Consider the following 24,901-nt stretch of genomic DNA (forward strand, 5'->3'; position numbering starts at 1 on the left):
CTGCCACCCTGTGCACCCTCACGCGACCCTCACAAACTGACCCCAACATGCTATTGCTTCCAACCACCTGTCAGAAAAGGAAGCCAAAGTACACTGAAAAACTGAGATATGAGGCACTTAGAAAAGATCAAATTAGAAAGTGTTCCTTAAGGCATTAAGTCAGTGGAAAGTCAGCAAGCATTAAGGATATTTAAGGTGTAAAATCTATTCTTTTACAGAACGTGGGACATAAGGCACACTCAGAACACTGAAGCAACAAAAATCACTGAGGATCACCTCAGGGGATGCTCAGCCCTAATACTTACCTTTTTGGAAAACAGTATTTACCTGTTCTGGTTTTCTGCTGATAAGAATACTTAGCACCTTGCTGAAGAAACTGGCAAGTAGTGGGTTCAAGGGGGAATCGTTTAGGAGGAAGCTATACAATTTCATTAGCAAGGATTCATCTTCTCCCAGTCTATCGTTCATTTGGGAGACATCAGAAGTGAGCAACTCACAAGATATATTTGGATACCTAGAAGAACAGGATACTCACGTCATCATCTGTATGAACAGTTTACTTACATAAATCAGAACACAGATCAGAAAGGCTTCCTAAAACTTTGTGAAAATTTTCTTAAAAAATCTTCCGGGAATGAGAAAATAATTTCAATCCATTCTGCCAATTTAAACTAGAGTGAATTTTCTTCCATGTCTAAAAACCAATAGTTTCCCCAACAAAACCAGAGCACACCTGGGACTCAGGAGGCGAGGGCGGGGACCCCTCAGAGGGGGCAAGACGCAGCCGTGGGCCACAGCCCTCAGCCGCCCGCTCTGGTGCGGGAAGCAGCGCAGCTCGCAGGACCACCGCAGGGGACGCCGGCTTCCGGCAAACTGCCCTGCACACGGCACCGTGCGGCTGCTCGAGACACAGCTCGGTTCCTGGACAGGCGGCCTGTGTTCTCAGAAGGGCTGTCTATGGCATTAGAGAGCTGGGCGTGCCGAGTGTCCAGTCCACATTACATGTGAAGAGAATAAACACTTTAATATACTCGAGCAGAGAATAGGACACAGCCTGAATTCCCCGGGTGGGAAAACAAAGTGTATATGGAAACTGAGCTGTCCACACAAGCCTTCCAGTCTCCTGGGACCAGCCCGCCTCGGATCTCACTGCTCTGTGCCACAGCCCTCCTCCACAGGCCCCCAGCCCTGACAACACCCACACCCCAGTGGCACGTCTGCCCTGAGCGCCGGGGCGCTCTCTCTGAACAGGCAGCAGCAGATTCCTTTCCTCCACTTGCTTCTTTAACCACAAATGACTTCTCATCTGTTCTCAGAGAGATCACGGAGACTCCCAGGCCCGCCCAGACTGCACTCTCCCCCCACCTGCCATTCCCTTCTCTGCTCTTTATCCCTCCCTGGTGAGCAGAAGCAGCAGGGAGTGGCAAGCTCTGATGTTGACCAGGACAGGGAGATGACAAACAGCCTGAAATGGCTCTGTGACAACAGAGAGGGGTAGAGACTGTGGCCGGAACCCATGCGGCATCCCTGAGACAAGCCGGCGGCTGCCTGTGGACCAGTGAGTGACTTGAGAGGCAACTGGCAGTGGACCAGAAGCTGCAGTACTTAGCGGGTGGGACACTGAACAGTGTAAGAATGTCCCCAAATCAGCCTTTTCAGGGAGAAAAACACGGAAAAGACATACAACAGAACTGGCAGGCGTGTGGGCGCAAAGATCACATCGCCAAATCGCTATCGTTGAGGCGATGGCTCAATCAAATCAAAGTCTGTCCTCACTTCAATTTACAGCCACATCGGCTCAAAGACACCACAACACAAAGTCACCAGTAGGCTGGAGAGGAAGCAGGGGTGACCCATGTGGCCTCTGGAGTCAAACAGCCCAGGCTCAGAACCTGCCTCCACCACTTACAAGCTGTATCACCCCAGGCACATTACCTGACTTCACTGGACCTCAGTTTCCAAGGCTGCAATAGGAAGACAACAATCCCTATCTCATGGAAGAGAATAATACAAAATGCTGAGAAGGTCTAGAGTAAGTAAATACCAGCTGTTTTAATTTCTCTTTATTTGCTACTTCATAAAACTTCTGAAATGAAGTTTTATTGGGATGTGGAGTTATCTCAACTGCCCCAATTTGAAAGTTGCCGGCAGGCAAAGGGTTAGTAAAAGGTAGGAGACCCCAACTCCACTGCCACCCAACGTGTAAGGAGTATTCTCAAAATTCTAACACAGGAAGTCCAGAGGAGGGCATGGGCATCTTATAAAGTTTTCCACTGAGGCCAGCCCAGCCCATCACCAGACCCCCACTCCCTCTACACCGGCCCGCTTCCCCAGCGCCACATCACTCCACCAGCACGTAAACACACCAGTATTTCTTCTATCTAGGAAAACACACATACACCTCTCCTAGCTCCACACCTGCCTGTAGCTCCCACTTGCTCTTTCTGCGCCTTTTCCAGAGAACTACCTGAAAGAGCTCTCTGCTTGGCCTCCAATCCTCCCTCAAAAGCACTGCTTCTGTTCCTCTGCTCTGAGGAACGGGCACTGCAGGGGCCTCCACATGGCAAACGCCAATGGCTGCCTGGCCTGTCAGCACAGCGCCCAAGCCCCCTGTCCCATCTCCCCTTCCTGGAGCCTGGCCACCCTTGACACTGAGGGCAGCAGCCCCGCCTGGGTCTGTTCTTGCTTCTGAAGTCCCTCTGTGGGAACCTTGACCAGACCAACAACATCTCAGCTTTGGGATTTATAACACTACTTAACGCCCTACTTTTAAAGTTCGGTTTGTTCAAATTTCTGCCATAGCAAACACCCCATCATTCATAAACTAGCCTAAATACATACAACACTAGTCTAAATTTCCTTAGACGACCACAGTCCACCTTAACCCCGAACAGCTTTCGGGTCCCCTCTGAGAAACCGCTCTGCGCTAGTCCAGGTGTCTGAGTCAGCCAGCTCCGGGCAGCTACCATCGCTGCTGGCTCTGTTCAGGCCAGAGGCTCAGCAGAGAGCCGCTCCACTCAGCTCAAGCTACGCTCTCTTGAAACGGTGCCAACCAAAAGGCTGCATGTCCAGGGAGACACACCTGCTCCTGCAGCCTCTGAGGAAGCAGAGAACACTGGCGTAGCCATACAACAGACGTCATGACTGCTTTTTGGTAAAATCAGCGACCTCCACAAGGCACGCCTACTCTCCTCTAGCTAGAGAAGTGTTCTGCCTCACGCAGCAGGTGAGGAAACAGACCCAAGAAGGGGGGCCTCTTGTTCAAGTTCTTGGAGCTCTAGGAGGAGAGGGCTACCGTCCTCCCGGGGGGGGGGGGCTCCTGCCAGGATGAGCCCCCGACGAGCAGTACTCACACATGCAGGCTCACTGGGAAGGGCATTCCAAAACATGAAGCATCTGTTTTTGAGGAAAGGAGGACACAGGTATTTCTGCCACCAAATTTCTTTCCTCGTCTAAAGTACTGATCTCCAAGTGGATGTGCAACTGAAGGCCAGCTGACAATCTCAATGGCTGGCAGAGAGCATGAATTCCCTGAAGATCCAAGCCATGAGCAATCTGAAAGCATCACTAAGTATTATTCCTCTGACAACAAAATTCTCCCCATGAAGAAATGAAAGATAACTGAAAAAAGGGAGACTGAGGGAGAAACGAGAATTTACTATAGGCCATAATTCTCCCCATGCCATCAAACTTATTTAATGCATAATCAATGACTTCTGTTTTGTTCCTGAATCAGTTCTATTTTCAAGGGGAGAGGGATGCCAAACATTTCAGAAGAGCTGGAGGTGGAAAAGCAACCAGCTGAAACCCGATGCCTTAAATACACACGGAGTATTTATATTTACAACGAGCGTCCAGGGGTCTGAACCCTGGGAAGCATTATGAGCTGACAAAACCAGTGCTGAAGAAGACAAATCCACAGTATTTATCCAAGGTATCAGCTGCTTAAACTTAGCTACACTAATGTTCACCAAGATCCATACCCTTATTTTCAGTTAACAAAAGGTCAGAATTTATAATCAGCAACACAGTTCATAAAACAAGCTCTGGCTCGGCTGTGCCGTGTGATCTTGACAGTCACATAATCTCTGTTTTCCTATTTGCAAAAAAAGAGAGAAAATATTTACTTGGATCATCTCACTATTTTAAGGAACTTTATCACTGTTTATAATGCACTTTGCCCTTAGACAAAACCTTCTGGCGGAAATTTACAACGTTCATTTTAAAACTCCTGTGATTTCACAGGACGTGGTTCCAGAACAGGCTGTTTGCCACACTGAACCTGTCCCTCTTGACGCGCTAACATTCTGTACCTGGTCTCCGGCAGCCCTGAGAAGTTGCTGGGCAACAAGAATGGTGATATATCCTGCCCCCACTTCACTTCAGCCCCACCCTAGAGAGAAGATTGAATTTTCTTACTTGTATCTGATCTTTTCATCCATGTCTTGCGGTGGTTCTTCAATAATGAATGAGACTAAATCTTCGAGACATTCTGCTTTTAAGAGAAACTCTATAAGTTTGCGGTTCTGTGCTTTACACTCCTGTAAAACATCTTCCTCATCCATTAACTCCTTCAGCGTTACATCTTCTCTTTCTAGAAGTGTGTCTATGTGGGATGATGAGTGAAGATCAAATTTCCAAAACATGCTGGTCTAAACAAAATGCAGAGATATTTAAAATAAAACTTCCAACTTCACATATTAATTTTTCAAATTTCCACTTAGTTTTACAGTCTAAAATGCCAACTTGAATCACATGAGAAAAACAAGTTTCATTTTGAATCTATAAAGTACCTTCTAAGTAAGTAAAACTGGTAAGACATTTTCCTTCTCAGAAAATATTTTTATAGATACCAAAAAATTCTGACTTGAAAATGCTGAAAGAATGCTAAAACCTGGTATTTTAACCTGCAAAATTAACCCACCCATACTTAAAGAATTTAGTGCTGGGAAAGGAAGAAAATAAATCTTTTCTTCAGGGTGAGAAATACATTCTTACACAGAACTAGTATCCTCAACTACAAATGACAAGTATTGAGACCTACGTATGAGGTACTCTCCAGAATATTACAACATTAAATAACCACCACAAACCAGAACTTTTAGCCCCAACAGGACTTTCACAGCTGAAAATCGGAAAGTTGTAAAATAGTAAAACCTATGTCAAAATCACTGCAGATGGTGATTGCAGCCATGAAATTAAAAGACGCTTACTTCTTGGAAGAAAAGTTATGAGCAACCTAGATAGCATATTAAAAAGCAAAGACATCACTTTGCCAATAAAGGTCTGTCTAGTCAAGTCTATGGTTTTTCCAGTGGTCATGTATGGATGGGAGAGTTGAACGGTGAAGAAAGTTGAGTGCCGAAGAATTGATGCTTTTGATCTGTGGTGTTGGAGAAGACTCTTGAGAGACCCTTGGACTGCAAGGAGATCCAACCAGCCCATCCTAAAGGAGATCAGTCCTGGGTGTTCATTGGAAGGACTGATGCTGAAGCTGAAACTCCAATACTTTGGCCACCTCATGTGAAGAGTTGACTCATTGGGAAAGACCCTGATGCTGGGAGGGATTGGGGGCAGGAGGAACAGGGGACGACAGAGGATGAGATGGCTGGATGGCATCACCGACTTGATGGACATGAATTTGAGTAAACTCCGGGAGTTGGTGATGGACAGGGCGGCCTGGCGTGCTGCGATCCATGGGGTCGCAAAGAGTCAGACACGACTGAGCAACTGAACTGAACTGAACTGATGCCATTCTTAACAAAGAAACAAAAAATAGTAAAACTACCTTAAAAGGAGAAGTGTTCACCTTGTCTTCAAAGTTCATCATGGAAAATTAAACCTTAGGATGTCTACAGATTGACAAAATAGTTCACCATGCTTATTTTAAATACTTCAGCAAAGTCACTGACTGAAAAGCTACTAGTGATCTTCAAATACCTTCCCATGTCCCATCCCATAGTTATTGGGTCCAAAAGTAAAAGCAAAGTGAAGTTGCTCAGTTGTGTCTGACTCTTTGTGACCCCACGGACTATAGCCTATCAGGCTTCTCCATCCATGGGATTTTCCAGGCAAGAATATTAGAGTGGGTTGCCATTTCCTGTATATGCTTATTTTGATCTATAAGCCAAATTTCTGATAATCTAATAGTCTCTCCACTTGAAGTCAGAAAGCTAGATGTAGTTAATAATTTAGTCTTAAGTCTTAAAAAAAATTAGGTCTCATTTAAAGTAGCATGTCTTTTCATTTTTTTGGAATTCCACAGATGAAGGCAAAATATAAAGAAAAGTATTAATAAATGAATCACAAAAGCAAATCTGATAGAGCCCTTACTACTGGCTAATTTATCAGCATAAATAAAATACACACTCATGATCATCAACTGAAAACTGTAAATGTCCACAAACTATTAAAACATGGATCAAGATATAGTCACGTATCTACATCGATTAAAAAAATAACTTCCAAAATTTTAACCTTATAAAGGTAACTCATCATATACTGGTTTATAGAAAAAACTGATTATCAGTGGTGCTGAAATAACCAGTGTTGGCAAACTCTGGCTCATAGACCAAATCCAGCCCACAGACTGCAAGCTAAGAAGGGCTCTGATACTTTTAAAGGGCTGTTAAAGATAACGGGGTTGAGGTAAGATCATGAGGCAGTGACCACGGGGGCCTGCACATGTACTATCTGGTAGTTCACAGTAAAGTTCAGTGTCCCGTCTCACATTCCTTTCTGCCATCTCTGCAAGTGCCTGGAGGGGTGGAGCCACGCAGTGCCAGGCATGACCATGTACCACACTCATTCTCTCCCGTCCATGGGCATTTGCCTAGACCACGTCCCCAGCTTCTTGGGCAGGTAGGTATGGCCACATGACAACGTTCTCTCCAATGTGCTGTGAGCCATCAAAACCTCCAGGTGGCCTCCTTTTCATCTGGCTGAATGTTGATGACAAAAAAGACCCTGAGACAGACAGTAAGGCCCAAAGATGGAAGGTACCTCCATCCCCGAGTCAACCTGTGGAAAAACGCTGCCCGCCCACCTGAGAGTCACCCCAGGCCACGGGATGAGGAGCCACCACACACCTGGTCTGAGATCCAGCAGGACAGCCCACGTACCCAGCCATCTCCTCCAATCTCCGGAGCCCACAGCGTCATGTTCCTTTATACTTATTTTACTATACATATGAAAAGAATTCTTGGGCAACTATGTGTTTTAAAATGCCTAACTCCTTTTGCTCTCCACTATCCTAAATTAGAATAGCATTTTTCAAATCAGGACACCTTAAAATACACATTTCCACAGTGCATTTTCTTTAAACTGAGTAGGTATACTACAGGCTTAAAAATAAAATAAAACCACAGTAGACTCTTAAACAAACATTATTTTATCTTCCAGCCAAACAGCAAACTGGACTGGAAGCAAATAGCACTGGTCAATCAGTTACCCCTGGCCTGCCCCTAAGTTCTACTAACTTGACCTTTGAAGTGGAATCAAGCTAGGCGTGAACTAACAGGTACAAAGGTCAACTGCCAGGGGCCCTGAGGTAAATGGAGCCCTTTGAAAAATGTCTAATATACTAAAAAAAAAAAAAAAAAACCTGAAAGGAGTCAGAATTTCAGTAGCTCATTTTCAGTAAATTTAAGTACTCTAAAATTTTTACCCTAGCTATATACCTCAATAGGATTGAGAGATAAGAGGGAACACAATTTCTTACAGTAAACCAAATCACAGACTTTTAAATAAATACTAACAAAGAGAGAAATGGTAAAATCAAACTACTCTCCATCTTTCTGAAAAATCCTAGAGTTGTTTTTGCCCTTCATGGATCACAGCCTTGTCACAGCGAAGGGGCTCATATAAGTCAATGAAGCTATGAGCCATGCCGTGCAGGGCCACCTAACATGGACGGGTCACAGTGGAGAGTTCTAACAAAATGTGGTCCACTGGAGGACAGACTAGCAAATCACACCAGTATTCTTGCTGGGAGAACCCCATCAACAGTATGAAAAAGCAAAAAGATATGATACCAGAAGATAAGGCCCCCAGGTCAGAAGGTATTCAGTACGCTACTGGGGAAGAGCAGAGGGCAATTACTATCAGCTCTAGTAAGAATGAAGAGGCTGGGTCAAGGTGGAAATGACGCTCAGTTGTGGATGTGTTTGGTGATGAAAGTACAGTTGGATGCTGTAAAGAACAGTATTGCATAGGAACCTGGAATGTTAGGTCCACGAATCAAGGCAAACTGGATGTGGTCAAGCAGGAGATGGCAAGAGTGAACATCAGCATCTTGGGAACCAGTGAACCAAAATGGGCAGGAATTGGTGAATTTAATTCAGTTGACTATTATATCTACCACTGTGGGCAAGAAGAAATGGAACAGCCCTCAGAATCAACAACAGTCTGAAATGCAGTATCTGGGTGCAATCTCAAAATGATAGAATGATCTCAAGTGTCAAGGCAAACCATTCAAAATCACAGTAATCCAAGTCTGCTCCAACCACTAATGCCAAAGAAGCTGAAGTTGACCAGCTCTAAGAAGACCTACGAGACCTTTTAGAACTAACACCCAAAAAAGATGTCCTTTTCATCACAGGGGACTTGAATGGAAAAGTAGGAAGTCAAGAGGTATCTGGAGTAACAGCCAAGTTTGGCCTTGGAGTACAAAATGAAGCAGGGCAAAGGCTAACAGTTTTGTCAAGCAAACACACTGGTCATAGCAAATATGGTCTTCCAACAACACAAGAGACAACCCTACATATGGACATCCAGATGGTCAATACCGAAATCAGATTGATTCTATTCTTTGCAGCTAAAGATGAGAAGCTCTATACAGCCAGTAAAAACAAGACCTGGAGCTAACTGTGGCTCAGAGCATGAGCTCCTTATTGCAAAATTTAGGCTTAAATTGAAGAAAGTAGGGAAAACCACTAAGCCACTCAAGTATGACCTAAATCAAATCCCTTGAGTATACAGTGGAGGTGATGAATAAGATTCAAGGGATTATTAGACCTGATAGTCAGAGTGCCTGAAGAACTATGGATGGAAGTTTATAACACTGTGCAGGAGGCAATGACCAAAACCATCCCAAAGAAAAAGAAATGTAAGAAAGCAAAGTGCTTGTCTGAGGATGCCTTATAAATAGCTGAGAAGAGAAGCAAAAGGCAAAGGAGAAAGGGCAAGATGTACCCATCTGAACACAGAGTTCCAAAAAGGTAAGAAAGCCTTGCTAAGTGAACAATGCAAAGAAATAGAGGGAAAAATAGAATGGGAAAGACTGGAGATCTCTTGAAGAAAATTAGAGATACCAAGAGGACATTTCATGCAAAGATGGGCGCAATAAAAGACAGAAACACTATGGACCTAACAGAAGCAGAAGAGATTCAGAAGTGGCAAGAATACACAGAAGAACTATACAAAACAGATCTTCACGACTCGAATAAGCACAACGGTGTGGTCACTCACCTAGAGCCAGACATCCCGGAGTGTGAAGTCAAATGGGAAGCGTTACCACAAATAAAGCTAGTGGAGGTGATAGAATTCCAATTGAGCTATTTCAAATCCTAGAAGATAATGTTGCTAAAGTGCTGCACTCAGTATGTCAGCAAATGTGGAAAACTCAACAATGGCCACAAGACTGAAAAAGGTCAGTTTTCATTCCAATCCCAAATAAAGGCAAAGCCAAAGATGTATAAACTATCATACAATTGGGCTTACTTCACATGCCGTCAAAGTTATGTTCAAAATCCTTCAAGCTAGGCTTTAGCAGTTCATGAACTGAGATCTTCCAGATGTACAACCTGGGTTTAGAAAAGGCAGAGGAACCAAAGATCAAATTGCCAACATTCGTTGGATCACAGAGAAAGCAAGGGAACTCCAGAAAAACATCTATTTCTGCTTCACTGACTACGCTAAAACCCTTGACTGTGTGGATCACAACAAACTGTGAAAAATTCTTAAAGAGATGGGAACACTGGTCCACCTTACCTGTTTCCTGAGAAACCCGTATGCAGGTTAAGAAGCAACAGTTAGAATGAGACATGGAAGACAGACTGGTTCAAAACTGGGAAAGGAGTAGGCCAAGGCTATATATTGTCACCCTGCTTATTTAACATCTATGCAAGATTCCGGGTTGGATGAATCACAAGCTGGAATCAAGACTGCAGGGGAAGGTATCAACAACCTCAGGATATGCAGATGATACTTCTCTAATGGCAGAAAGAGAAGAGGAATTAAAGAACCACTTGATGAGGGTAAAAGAGGAGAGTGAAAAAGCTGGCTTAAAACTCAACATTCAAAAAAACTAAGACCACAGGATCCATGGTACACAGGAGAAGAGCTGGCACTAACAGAAACATCACTCAAGCTGCAATATGAGTCATATGCAAGTTTAAATTTTCTACTAGCCACATTTTTTTTTTTTACATTTAAAGTCGCTCAGTCGTGTCTGGCTCTTTGAGACCCCATGGACTATACAGTCCATGGAATTCTCCCGGCCAGAATACTGTAGTGGGTAGCCTTTCCCTTCTAAGGGGAAAGGAGATCTTCCCAACCCAGGTCTCCCACATTGCAGGTGGATTCTTTACCAGCTGAGCCATAAGGGAAGCCCAAGAATACTGGAGTAGGTAGCCTATCCCTCTTCCAGTGGATCTTCCCGATCCAGGAATCGAACTAGGGTCTCCTGCATTGCAGGGGGATTCTTTACCAACTGAGCTATCAGGGAAGCCAAAACACTTGTAGTTTGTTTCCTCCTGCTGCTTAAGAGAGAGAGAAAAAACGTCTGACGTTTGCAGCCTATTTCCTCCATTTGGAGACTCCCAGCCTTCCTACCTGTTACCCTCTCATTCCCTACTTCTCTCTTTTAGGAGAATTATGTTGCCTAGGGAAAGTGGCTAAAAAGTAGAAAAGAAACAGGTAAAATTAACTTTAAATGTATATACTGAACCTCATATATCTAAACATTACTATTTCAACTATTTCAAACATTACTATTCTTTTGGTAGTAAGTCTTCAAATTCTTGTGTTCTGACACTTCATAGCACTTCACAATTTGGAGCAGCCACATTTCAGATGCTTAAGAGTCACAGGTGGCCATAAGGGACAAGACAGCTACAGTCGTGTGATTGCTACAACTGGAGTCAAAGTTTCTCTCCTGGTACTAAAATAGGCTCCCCATCTCCTTCCACTGCCAAAGTCAACAGTTAACCACTTTTTCCACACAAGGGCCAATGTGGGATGGGCGAGGACAGGTTATGGGCCATGGTTTTCCTTTCTTTTAAAACAGAAACATACCTGAGAAATCATGTTTATTCTCACGTGTGTGTATACATAAATATATATATAAAGCAACTTAGACATTCTTAACTCAAAAAATAAGTCACAAGAAAATTAGAACTATTTTTTAACCTCTGCTATCTAGGGATACTCATAGGGATAAAAGGTAAAATGTTAAATTCTTCACCATGAGATAAAGGAGGATGCTAGCTGGAATCAGGAAGGCTACAAGTGGCTCACTCCTGGTAAAGATACACCTGGCCAAACTTTAAAATAGGTGCATGTCTCTGGGAATTCATTTCATTTCCTAAGTTAATTTAAAAAAAAAACAAGGGAAAAAATGCCTTGATCCCTCAAACATATTGGGAAACGATGTTTGATTAATTTTAAAAATAAATAAAACTGGATTCCCCACTTGTCTGAGAGAAAACTGAGTCTTCACTGCCTCCTAATTCAAAACAACTTGCTTATTACCCCATGTGGGGCAAACACATCTACCCCAGAGCTTTGGCCGAGCTGACCAGCAGCCTGGGAACAAGACGGAGTGAACAAGCCGAGCTCCCAAACGCTGTTCTTACTGGCTCACCCACTGCTGCCACCGTCCAGACACCGGGGGCCTCGGGGCCCAGCTCAGATTCAGGTGTGCAGGGAACCGAGTTGGGCAGCATCCGACAAGACCCCAGTGGGGCAGGCTGGATTCAAGAAGGGTGTTCACTGAGGAAGGCACACCACTAGGAAAGGACAGAGGAAAGCACCTATAAACAGGAGGATGCAGTCAGTCACTCTGAAGGGAGTGAGTCACTGATAAACGGCCCCCAACAGCAATGCTGAAGGCAAATGCTGCAATTTTCATTTGAAGAGGAAGAAGCATGCAACAGAGGAGTAACGGAGGCCTTTGAAAGCAGTCCTCTTTAAGTACTAAGGGAAAATACCACAATGGGCTGGGACATCCACACAGTAGCTGCTTCTCCATTCTCAGCAAAGGTATGCAACTCACACAACTGTCTCCTCACCCCCACGTGGAGGCTGGACTAATCAAATCAAGAATCAAAGTGCCTGCTGCAAGCACAATTTCTTTACAGGAAAGGACAATACAAACTCAGGGCCAGCTTTGTTATATTTGCTCCAGAACTGCTCCTTCTGAAGAACATATCAAAAGAAATCAAGTTTCTATCATCCAGATGTTCCAGACTCTCTTCCCAGTTTTAATCTGTGACTTCTTCAGGTTGTGAGAATAGTAAAGGAGTAGAATCCATTTAATATGCACTATGTTAACCAGCCAGCACTTTTAAAGCGCTACTATGCACTGCACTGAGGAATGCAGGAATAACAAGATAAATGCTGCCTATCTTCTTCAAGAGTACAACGCAACTGAGAACAAGGAAGATACAGAAAATGAATGGCATAAACTCCAAGCTTGTTCTGCAGAAAGGGAGCTCCAGGGAGAAGAGCCTGGCCAGAAAAGACGTCATGAAAATGAGGCCTAAGCTGGGCTCAAAACACAGGTAAGACTTAGTAGGTGATCCTGCAAGCTCTGAGGACAGACCCATAACTTGAAGGAGCTCACAGCAGGGAGAAGGTCCCGATGACGAGAAGTAAGAACCTTTACAGAAGGCACGAGGGAAGGTGAGGCAACCAGTTCTCAAAGAGCCAGGCACGAACACACAGCAGAGTGGGGCAGGCTTGCTGTGCGGCGTGGGAGGGAGCCATTCTGTTCTACCTGAAATAACCGTACATTAAGATAGCTCTGTACGCAAGAATACTGGAGTGGGTTGCCTTCTCCAGGGGATCGTCCTGACCCAGGATCAAACTCTCGTCTCCTGTGTCTCCAGCATTGGCAAGTGGATCCTTTACCACTGAGCTACCTGGGAAACCCATTAAGATGGTGATAGCAAAGATTAAACACAGTACACAGAAAAACATGACTCTGAACAGAAGTAGAGGAAAACGCCAAAGGAGATGAAACGGGAGCTGCGGCACACCCACACACTGTACTCCCACAAAGCCCAAGAGAGGGACTGAACTGAGGGCCAGGGCAGGGGGTGCTGAAGGCAAAACCACTGAGGTGGGCACTGCAGGTACCGCAGGGCAGGGGGTGCTGAAGGCAAAACCACTGAGGTGGGGCACTGCAGGTACCGGTCACCACTTGAAGACAGACAGAAAAGTCAAGTAAAGCAAGGCAACAAGATCAGCTCTAGAGTTTACACACCGTGAACAGGAAAGATGCATGTGAGAGGGTGAGCCTAGGCGAAGAGCAGGTAACCCAGAGATGGTTTTAAGAACTCACAGAGGGCGGTGAGGCCTTGCAAAAGCCTCCTTGAAAAGCAAGTTATTCCCTTCCTGAAATCCTAGAGATTTCACATTAAATATCTATCCCCTCACCCTCCAATTTCAATCATAATTCCCCCAAGGCCTAATTTTCATGTTTGAAATTCCTAGCTGTATATTTATGTATCAGATTTATGGCTTGCCCCTGGAATTCTGAGCCACCTGGCAAATACACAAAGCAAATATGTAGCCGCTGCTGCTGCTGCTGACTCGCTTCAGTCCTGTCCAACTCTGTGCGACCCCACAGATGGCAGCCCATAAGGCTCCCCTCTCCCTGGGATTCTCCAGGCAAGAACACTGGAGTGCGTTGCCATTTCCTTCTCCAGCACATGAAAGTGAAAAGTGAAAGTGAAGACAGTCATGTCCAACTCTTTGGCGACCCCATGGACTGCAGCCTACCAGGCTTCTCCGTCCACGGGATTTTCCAGGGAAGAGTACTGGAGTGGGTTGCCAGTGCCTTCTCTGATACCTAGCCACACACTGGGGCTAACTCCAAATACACCTCTGAGTGTATCTGGCAAGGGTGTGACCTTAAGCGCCCACTTCATGTTTATATTTAAACAGCCAACTGCCAGTCAAAAACATCCAGCGTCACTCCTGTCACAGTGTCCCCTAAAGTGTTCCTCTACAAACTCTCATTATGAAAACTCAAGTGAACATGAATTTCTGTGCACAACTTCCCCAGCTTCAAAAACTTCAATACAAGTAGATGCAAAGCATGACTTCCACATACTTATACATACAAGAAAAAGTTGTGTGGGAGTGTGTGGGTGTGGGTGTATTTTAAAAACTAAGGGATTGGAAAAGAAGCAGTGAAGATGACACAACAGCAATCCGTTTGTGCCAGGAGCCTCGTCAGAGATCAGAGCAATAAAGGCAAGGAAGACCCAGCTGGACAGAGGAGTCTATTGGGGGGAGGTGTGTGTGTGTGTGTGTGTGTGTGTGTGTACACACAACTGAAAGGGAGGATACAGGAGTCTATTGGGGGAAGGGGTGTGTGTGTGTGTGTGTGTGTACACAACTGAAAGGGAGGATGCAGGAGTCTATTGGGGCAAGGGGTGTGGGTGTGTGTGTGTGTGTGTACACACAACTGAAAGGGAGGATGCAGGAGTCTATTGGGGGGAGGGGGGTGTGTGTGTGTGTGTACACACAACTGAAAGGGAGGACGCAGTGTAGATAAGAGAATATGACAAAAGTCAAATCAGAAAGTTCAAAGTAGAGGGTTTTCCATCTTAAGTGTCCAGCATTCTCTGAATCTCTGACACCAAGTGAGTTGTCAATAAATCTGACTCAAACATCATAAAGAAGTGACATGTAACTGGAGAGTAGGAGAAAACGCAATGCAAACAAAAGACCTGTCATCTGAAATGATTAGGAAATAGTTCCTAATCTAAAACTGTAAGGACGGGATTCCCCAGCAGTCCAGTGATTAGCACTTGAAGCTTTTGCTGCTGGGGCCAGGGTTCAATCCCTGGTGGGAGAACTAATGAGATCCCACAGGCCACACCAAGTGGCTAAATAGTAAATGAAATAGAACTGTAAGGAGGAAAGTTAGTCCTCAGCAAGTCAGGAATGGTATGAAAATGGCACAGACAGAAAAAAAGAGAATTCTGTACTAACACAGGGTTGGGGAAAGACTTGGAAAATCCAACTCACCCATGTTTTTTTATTAAGTGAAAGCAAAGCAGTTCTATGCAGTTTTTGAGTCACCCAACTTGAAGCAAGTAGCCCCTTTTTTATTCATAATCTACTACGGACAAGGTGCCCAAAGAGAACAGCCTTTTCAAATCAGATACAAATCCTGAAGAAAACTGAAATGCCACTGAAGGAAGACCAAAAAGAGACAAGTTTCAGATTAAGAATGAGCTAACTATCCTGGTTAATTTGGAGCTGGTTATAATTCTGTAACAGAAGACAGAAATGGCAAATTGGTCACAAATTTTAAAGCCCTCCCACTGCCCATTTTTTTTAACCTACCATATTCCTTGCCCAGCAAACTAATCAGAATAAGTATAATCATAAGGCATATATATGAGACTATCTCAACACTCCCTGGACTGGCAGTTAAAAGTCTCCAGAAGTGTGTTCTGTCATGAATGCTTCACCAACATGCAGCCGAGCATGCAGGAAGAGGCAGTCTCAGCCTGGACTGCTGCAACCGTACAGGTGTCCAAGCACCTTGCCGAGTATGAGACACAAGCAGGACGAACAGTCTCCATAGCCCCTTACAAAAAACAGTCTCCTCCAGCTATTCCACAGTAACAGTAAAAGGCCTAATACAGCAACTTTCCATGAAAGGTGGACTCCCAGGTCTGCGCTCTTCCCAGCACAGCACATGGCCACAAGACTGGCGGAGAAAGCTGGTGAGTGGCCGGTCCCAGCAGCAGTCATCAAGAACGCAAGTCAGCCCCGGGCCAGCCTGGAGCAGGCTGACCTGTCACCTCATGTCTCTCGGGACACACTCATCAATAGGACCCATGTGTGTTCACAGGCAGGAAAAGATTCACTTGGCACACAGCACTCAGCTCCAAGAGCATGGGTGGTAACAGTGGAGGAGCTCGGCACTGTGGCCAGTGACTCTATCGGAGTAGATTGACCAGGATGCCAAGTTTGACAAAAATGTACAGAAAACACAAGTGAGTCAGTATTTTAAAATTCTGACATGACGAAACCAAGAGAAATTTAAAGTCCTTTTTAAATGTAAAGTCCTTTTAAAAACTGAAAAATATGACACCATGGGGTGACGGGGGGGCGGGGGGGTAGGGGGTATTGCCAGACATAAGAAAACTGTTAAACAAGTTCAAAGATTTTAGTTAATTAGAAGTTCAACATAAAGCTTTTCTATGCTGTGAGTAATAAGCAAGTAATCTCAAAATGTGTCATAGATAATCATGTCTAGGTCTTGCGAGCTACTAACTCCACTGCAGCCTTCCCTGGGCAGATCAGCCCACATCGAGCAGTATGGTGTCCTACTCTGGGGCAGAGGAAGAGACTGCCAACACATGGCACCCAAAAAGAACCAGGGTGACGGAAGGACTTGCCCCATGGAGGAAAAAAATAAGTAGCTTTGCATATCTCAGAGCTATTTTATGCTATCACAGAAAGCGTCCAAGGGGAAAATGAGCCAGTAAGTGAAAAGGACAGATCGTCTGTGAGCAGGGGGTGCAGAAATGTGCTAAAGGTAAGGAACATGGACAAGACCCCAAGGCTGGAGGTGCCCTGGAAGCCTGGATTTTCTAAGAGGGCAACTTCCCTTTCTGGAGAGGAAGGCTGTACGAAGTGATCACCACACAGCCTCATGAATTTCTTTTCGAAGTCTGTTTGATATAAAAGGCACGGCTACATTTGGGCTGACACGGAGTCTCAACAAAAAAACAGAAAGGATTATGCAACTTTCCAGATGCTTAGTGGGCTGAAACCCACACAATCCTCCACTCCTCTGGAAGCTCTAGTAAAACAACAACAACAGACAAAGGAAAGGAAACAACAGCCAAGAAGGCGGCCAACAAATTTATGAGAAGATAGAAAATGGAGAACAATTCAGGAAGTCCATCATCCAAGTAGCAGAAATTTTAGAAGAACATATTTTAATTCACCACCAACCTCCCTTGTCCAAAAAAATTTTTTCTCAGTGCATAAAAATGTGACTCTCCCCTTAGGATCTACACATGGTATCACACAGAATGTGAGAAGATCCTTTAAGATACAGTGTAAAAGTCAACAGGACTAGAGATTTTAAAAACAGAAGAAGAATATTTAAACTTTTCTAGTGAGACAAACTTAAAAAAGAACTGGAAGTCAAAACGACATCAGTTTTCTCAATAGTAATTCTAGAAAAGAACATTTTCAGACCTGCAAGTTCGGAAAGATTTGTTCACAATTTCTTCAGGAAGCTACTGGAAAAAAAGCTGGGCTGTAAGCCACAAGCAGAAGACACAGAATCCATGAAGCCAGGGCTCCCACACACCGAGCAGCAAAGACAACCCCCAGGAGGGGTGCACTGCAGCTACAGACAACGGCAAGAGAAGCCAGCGTGAAGCAGGCCACGAGGCAGGGGCTCTGGAAAGGAGATGTCCAAGGAAAAGTATTGCCAGATGGACGTTACCGTGTTGAGAGGAATTTTGCAAATTAAGGCAGAGATTTAGGAATCAAACAACATATACCATACTTCTACTACTGATCTTAACCAAAGTTGTGCTTTAACTATGCTGGGAGATGGAGAGGGAAACAGCTGTGCAAAGAAGTAAACCTTCATCTTCATAACTGGAAAGTAAGATAGATCAGAAACTGCTACCTACGGTTGTATGACACAGAAATGCAGAAGGAAGCAGAGATGAGGAATCAGCTAAGAGACAGAGGGAGCTGTCCCTGGTGAGTAATCCAAGGATGCAGAGAGGACAGGATGGCCAAGATGAAAGAGAGGACTGCTATTTTTTGTTATTAATCTTGTGATACCATTTGATTTTTCAACTATGTATCTACGTAAGCTACATACCTATGTATGGTAAAATAAAAGGTTATGAAAAGAAAATAAAGAGCACTCAGCACAGTCCCCAGCACTCAGGAAGGGCTCTACAAATGTAGGTACAGTCTAGAATCAGGGTTTCATAAAGACTGTCTGGCAGAAAGACCATGAGGCAACTCCACATGCTTAAGGTTCCTCCATACAAAAAAACAAAGAAATAGAAAAATCCAACCAACAGCAAAAATCAACATGGTACCTTTTGTACTAATCCCGTGAAATTCAAATGTCAGTGTCCATAAAGTTTCAAGGGAACACAGCCGTGCCCTCCTCTACAGTCTGCCTCCTGCTGCTCTCACACCAGAAGGGCAGAGCTGAGCATTCGTGACAAGAGACCACACGCAGGCCTCCTGTCACCTGGGGCTGCAGCTGGGCTACAAACGGCAGACGCGGGTGTAACACAACAGTGCTCCAAGTGCCACACGCTGCACTGCAGTGCTTTATTATTTCCAGTGCACGCCCAACATGTCAAAACAAGAAAAGAAAATCTGGACTTCAAATGCTGTGTTTTTAAGGTACAATGGGATATGGACTATTTTGTTGTGAAATTAGAGGGCAAAGCACTGTTTATTATGCAATCATGCCATCCCTGTGCTGAAAGCACACACTACACGTTGACGTCAGCAGACTAAGCAGTCACTGCAGTATCCCCAACGCACAAGAAAGCAACAGTCAGAAAAGTTAGAGAATACTAAATGGAATATCTTCTAACAGGAAAATTTCTTCATAAAAAATGAAAATAAAACTTCAATCAAAGCTGGTCTGTTAACAAGTTCAAGAAGCCAATGATGACTTTCCTTGATTCTTGATGACTTTAAGATCTTGGAGTTGTCATTTATTTGAGGAGTCTGAAGTGACGAAGAATTAGCTTCTATGAACAGTCCATGTTAAACAACTACAGGCAGAATACTGTCAGAGAAGCTAGGCAGAGATAAAATCACTGCAACCTGCAGTAGAATCTGCCACGTGTGCCCAGTCGCTCAGTTGGGTCTGACTCTCTTGCTGCCATGATGTGCTACGTTGATGATGGTAAAATTTTGCGTATGGGGAAAAAAAGGCTTAATCAGACAGATTTAGTTTTTGAGATCCAGTATCACAATAGAAAAAAAGGATAAATGTTATCAATAATATATACTTCCCAATAAACATAAAAACATGGTGAACCTGTAAAATAACCAACTGAATTCAAGCTGGAGGTCTCTGTGGGGTTCTGAAATTAGTACCGCTGTTCCCACTGCCCCCAGCTCCGAACCAGTGGATAAAGACAAAAGAACATGATCGTGTGTGTTACAAGTATCCTCTTTATTGAGTCAGACGGTCAGATCAGTTTATTACCGCATGCTCCTGGACTTATTAATAAAGCTGAACCCTTGACTGAGTTCTCCACTCAGGCAGGCAGGCAGGCAACTGAAGAGTCCAAACCTGCAGAGTGAGAACCTATACTAGGGTGGAGGAAAAGGGGGCTGGGCCCCCTGAACAAAAACAACCAAACCAACCAACCATATGAGACAAGCTGCCAAGGGTGAATGGGAATTCACTTAAGGGAATTCTTCCCCCCAGGATGTATAAAGAATAATATGAAGATAAAAGCTGGACTTCCATGATGGCTCAGTGGTAAAGAATCTGCCTGCCAATGCAGGACACACGGGTTCGATCCCTGATCCAGGAAGATCCCACACGCTGCAGAGCACCCAAGCAACGACTGACACTGAGCCTGGGCCCCAGAGCCCAGAATCGTAACAAGACAGGCCGCCGCCACCAGCAGCCGGCACACCCCAGCAGGGCAGCCCCGCTCTCGGCAACTGGGGGAAGCCCCGCACAGCATCAAAGATCAGCACAGCCAGAAATAAATAAATAAATAAATAAAGCTGGACAAAACAGGAGATGTAAAGAGAATCTCTCTTTAAGAAAGAGCCGGTGCTTCACTGTGTGAGCAGAAGGGGGTGCTGAGGAAAAGTCCTTCATGGGGGCGGGGGGTGGGTGCCCACACGCAAAGGGGCTCGCTCACTGCCTAGGAATTCGAGGCACTCACTGGGGTTTAGAGGCAGAGAACTATCACAACAGAACCACTGTAGCATCTCCTGAGACACTGGAGCCTGAAACGAGGATGATTAAACAGTCCATGCCCACCTGCTCCTCCAGATACTACAGAGCAGCGAAACTGGATTAAGATGTGTACACATCCCCCAGAAGGTCCTACCAGGCCACTTTCTATTAAGTGCCAATTGACCCCAAAGTCAAGTATGTTAAAGACTCTGGTCTTTAACAAAAAACTTCAGGAAAGACTTGTAAGGTGATAATAACTAAGACTCAAAAGAGTCAGGTGGCTGGCTAGAAGCCTGATGTCCCCTGGCTGGTATGAAACAAAACAAGCCCCCACCCCCCAACACACACACAGGGCCAGCTGGCCAAGGGGTGGCAGGTGGGTCTCTACTAGCAGTCTTGCTCTGGCATGCTGCCTTATCCAGTCCTTAGGGCCCAGCTCAATCCCACCCCAAGCCCCATCCTCTGGAAACTGGGAATCCCATGGGTACTGCAGATTCCAAGACATCCCAGAGCAAACTACAGAGGCTGCTATTTAATTTCCTAAAAATACCATAGTGTCACAGAACCAGACCACCTCAGAGATGACCCAGACGGGTCCACCTAGACTCCAGGGTCTCACCACAGAAAACTGCTTTCCTTAATGTAACTCATGGAAAGAAACTCCTCATTATCATTGTGACCTTACCTTTCAAACCAAGTTTAAAAATTAAAAGAAATGTTTTCTTCTCTGTGGCTCCTTGCCCATTACAGGTTCTCCTGGAAATGGTTGTCTTCCAATTTACTGCATTAGCAGATCAGTAGGAATAAAGTAGGATGGTGGACATTGGGCAGAAGTTCTCCTATAAAGAAAAAGACAGTCAAAATCACAGTGCATTCTTTTTCGGTCTAATGAGAGCTGCCACTAAAGATAATGGCACAAGATCTTCACACACAGCTAAACCTCAGAGGACTGAAAAGTTCTGGCTAACTGAAATGTTTTCTATGTAACAAGAGGGAAAAGGCATGGCCATCCTTCTACTTAAGTTCTTACCCTACACTAAACAATAACCCAGAAACAGAGACATAAGAATGAACAAATAAAATGCACATGCTTATCTTTACCTTATGAAAACATCAATGACATTCTCACTCAACACAGGGTTAGTTAACAGCAAAGGCATCATATTTCAAAATACTAAAACAAATTTTTAAAGTACTCTCTTGTAGCCCCATGTAATACCTTTAAACAACTGTAACTTACCAGAAATTGTAAGCTAAACATTAAGTTCACTTAAGCACTGAAGTGAAAGTGAAGTCACTCAGTCGTGTCCAACTCTTTGTGATTCCGTGGACTGTAGCCCACCAGGCTCCTCCGTCCATGGGATTCTCCAGGCAAGAATACTGGAGTGGGTTGCCATTTCCTTCTCCAGGGGATCTTCCCGACCCAGGGATCGAACCCAGGTCTCCCACATTGCAGGCAGACACTTTAACCTCTGAGCTACCAGGAAAGCCCCACTTAAGCACTAGCTGCAGCCAAATCCTGTCTCTAATGTGACTTAACCAGATGCTACACATGAAGGACTTTAAACTGTCTTTCAAGGCACTTCGTTTAAACCTAAACACTGCAGGAAAAGACACAAACTATGGATAATATACTAATTAGAAGTCTTATAAGGATGCAGTCTACAAGGCATCTCAAAATAAATGCTGTTCATTTCATGCCATTGTTCCACAAAACTCACACTACAGGGTGATCAACTAAACATTTTTCCCTCAAACAAGATAATAAATAGAAACAATGCTAACCACTTGCTAAAAGAAAATGAATCAACAAAAGCCTAGTTTATTATGAAGAAAATATTTGATTCTGAAAACAAAGCATTTTACCAGTGAAATGTTTTCTAAACAAAACCTTGAAAAAGTTAACTAATCACCTAGATTTTTGCTTTACATCATAAGAACACCTCCATAGTCCTCAGATGTGACTAACTCAGTGTGCTGGTGTAATGAGTGGGTTTCTAAATGTTGCAGGTAATTCTAGTCCCATCAAAACCCCTCTCCGTGGAAGGGGTTCCAAAGCCCTTTAAAAATCCAATGAAGTTACTTACGTACTCCACAAAATGCATACGTGCCCCACACATTTGGCATTTAACTTCAAGTAGGTGTAGGGCCCTCAAGTGATCTATTATCTTTTCTCCCACCAGTCAAGACCATCCACTTCCAGGCTGGTCAATCACAGGCTCCCAGCAGAGGTGTACCGACCTGCCAGCCCCAATGTGCTGCAAACTCCTGCCCAGGGAAGCCAAATGATAAAACAGCCAGCAAACACACTCACAACATCACAAATCCAGGTGCTTATGAAGTTGTAAAAAGTAAGACTTCTCTGGAAAAAGGTCTGTGTTAATTATTTAGTCTTTTCTCTTAGACTAATTATGGGAAAGAGTGGGGTCTATACTATCGATATTAAGAAATCTCGTTATTCCAAAGTGAGAATGTGAGAAACAAGATCAAAAGATAGAAAACAGAATGCAATGGTACGTTAAGTGCATTCTTATTACTCCTGGGTAAAGAATGTATACTGAACATACACTGAAATGCCTCTAAAACTACAGTGAAAGAACTGTCTTGGTGTTTTGTCTTGCTTTTTAAAGGCATAATCCCAAGAATCAACAAAATTAGAGGAGTGCTGCAAGGAAGCAAAAGGAACACTGGCTGGAAAAGGTTATTCAATGAACACTTAAGATTCCCAAATCCCCTTGGCCTTCTTCCATCCCTCCCAGCCCCAGATGACAAGAGGAAGCCAGAAAGGATGGTGACCACCGCAGAGCTAAGCATGGGTTTGCCACTAAAAACAGAAGGACCCTGTGAACTGCAGAAAGAATGCAGAGTGAGGCCCACTCATCTGCCCACCCCACCCGCTCCAAATTCTCCTACTGGGCTCTGCCGTTTCCAGCTAGGAGGAAGACTGCTAATGACTTCTTATCACTGACCTCAAGAAAGAAAGGCCTGAAAATCCTGACACTGGGTACTTCCCAACCAAAGGAGCTCAACCAGTCACTCTGATAAACAGTTCCCAGCCAATGAGCTCCTACCCATGAATGGAGTCTCCAACCAGCCACCCTTACTTTCATCTTTTCTTTAACAGTTTTCATTGTAAACCTGCAGTTTACAACAGTTGCAAGAGCAGAACAAGAAATTCCCACAAAGCCTTCACCTAGATTCACAACTAATCACTATATCACTTTTGCTTTCTCCCATCCCAAACATTTGAATTTCTACAGCCATCATGTTCTTTACCTTTAAATAGTTCACTAGGTATTTCCTAAGATCAAGGATATTCTCTTATACAACCACAGTACTTATGTCAAAATCAGGAATTTAACACATTAACAGTCCCACATAGACTATATAGTTCACATTCCAATTCTGCCAATTGTTCTATGATGTCCCTGATGGAAAGCCCCTTTCACCTCAATTCAGGCTCACGCATCACACCTGACATTGTGTCTCCATCTAAAACAGTTCTTCAGCAATTCTTTGTCTTTCATGGCATCTCTGAAGAACCCAGGCTATGAATTTCTGGCAGTAACACCACACAAGTGGTAAGTGAGGTTTGTTTTTCCTAGAGTATCACGTAAGTAGTAAGATGGTATCAATGTGTCCCATTATTGGGATTTTGATCACTTAGTGAAAATGATATTTGTCTTATTTCTTCACTGTAAAATAACCCTTTTCCCCTCAGTAATTAACTAGTAAATAATCTGTATGAAGATAAATTTTGATATTACATTCTTAAAACATTCACCCAATAGTTTTAGTAACCTCTGGCAATTCTTGTCTGAATCAACTGCTACTGACAGTTATAAAATTATGTTTATTTTGTAAATCTACTGTTCCTTCTACACTTATCAGCTGACATTATAACTAAGCATAACAACATGTTCCAGATTAAACTTTTACATTTTCTGCCCCAGCTCTGAAATCACCCACTTCTCCAAGGACTCCTCATTCCTTATAGTGGAAGATGTGATTTAGAAATAAAGATCTGAGAACTATGTTCATAGACAGTGAACAAAGCTGAGAAAGAATGGAACTGTTGCATGAATTCAACTCTATGTGTTGTGTAACTTTTAAATATGAATGAAAAACACAGGTTCTGATAACATCTCAGGAAAACCTCTATCATGAAACATAGAGAACAAAACAAACAGAAAAATGCAGGATGGAGGAAAGACTACACAAGGAAAAAAGTACCTTAAATTATTTGACATCCTCAGGGAGATAAACCTGTGTGTGTGTGTGTGTTCAGTTAGTATACTCATCAAATAAAAACAGTATACTATTCAAAAGGGCACCGAGAATCATCGGCAGACTAATACATACGGAAAATTATTTCCAACCCAGAAGTCTATACCCAGCCAAACTATCAATAAAGAATACAGAGAAGAGTCTCAGAAGATTTACCTCCCACAGTCCATTCTCACAGAAAACCGCTAGAGACTGTGCCCCCCTAAAACAAGAGGGAGAACAACACGAAAGACAACAACAGAGAAACAGGAGACGACGACCAGAGGCAAGAACTCCCAGGGTCCCAGCAGGGAGAGCAAGCCGTCCAGTCTGGAGCAGGTAAAACTTCTTCAAATGATTAAGCTGATGGAATACCTGAATATGTAACTGGTTAAAAGTCTAAGGCTAAACTAGTGATTGATACATTAAAGGAAAAAAAAAAAAAAAAAAGCATCATTTCCT

General features: G+C 43.9%; 1 protein-coding gene across 11 annotated transcripts in view; it reads right to left on the reverse strand.

Annotated features, from left to right (window-relative positions):
- PPP6R3 (protein phosphatase 6 regulatory subunit 3) overlaps positions 1-24,901 on the reverse strand; it is a 123,243-nt gene that overhangs the window by 64,112 nt on the left and 34,230 nt on the right. For 8 of the 11 annotated variants that reach the window (XM_061161922.1, XM_061161983.1, XM_061161973.1 and 5 more), the window contains 3 exons: positions 20,859-21,012; positions 4,420-4,652; positions 328-514 (listed from right to left, as the gene is read on the reverse strand). In XM_061161922.1, coding sequence (XP_061017905.1) covers positions 328-514; positions 4,420-4,646 — 414 coding nt within the window. In that variant the 5' untranslated portion in view covers positions 4,647-4,652; positions 20,859-21,012. Of the gene's footprint in view, positions 1-327; positions 515-733; positions 972-3,353; positions 3,556-4,419; positions 4,653-20,858; positions 21,013-24,901 lie in introns of those variants that run through there. The other 3 variants (XM_061161991.1, XM_061161939.1, XM_061162001.1) reach the window with 3 other exon arrangements.

This window comes from Dama dama, chromosome 2, assembly GCF_033118175.1.
Source record: "Dama dama isolate Ldn47 chromosome 2, ASM3311817v1, whole genome shotgun sequence".
Taxonomy (NCBI): Eukaryota; Metazoa; Chordata; class Mammalia; order Artiodactyla; family Cervidae; genus Dama; species Dama dama.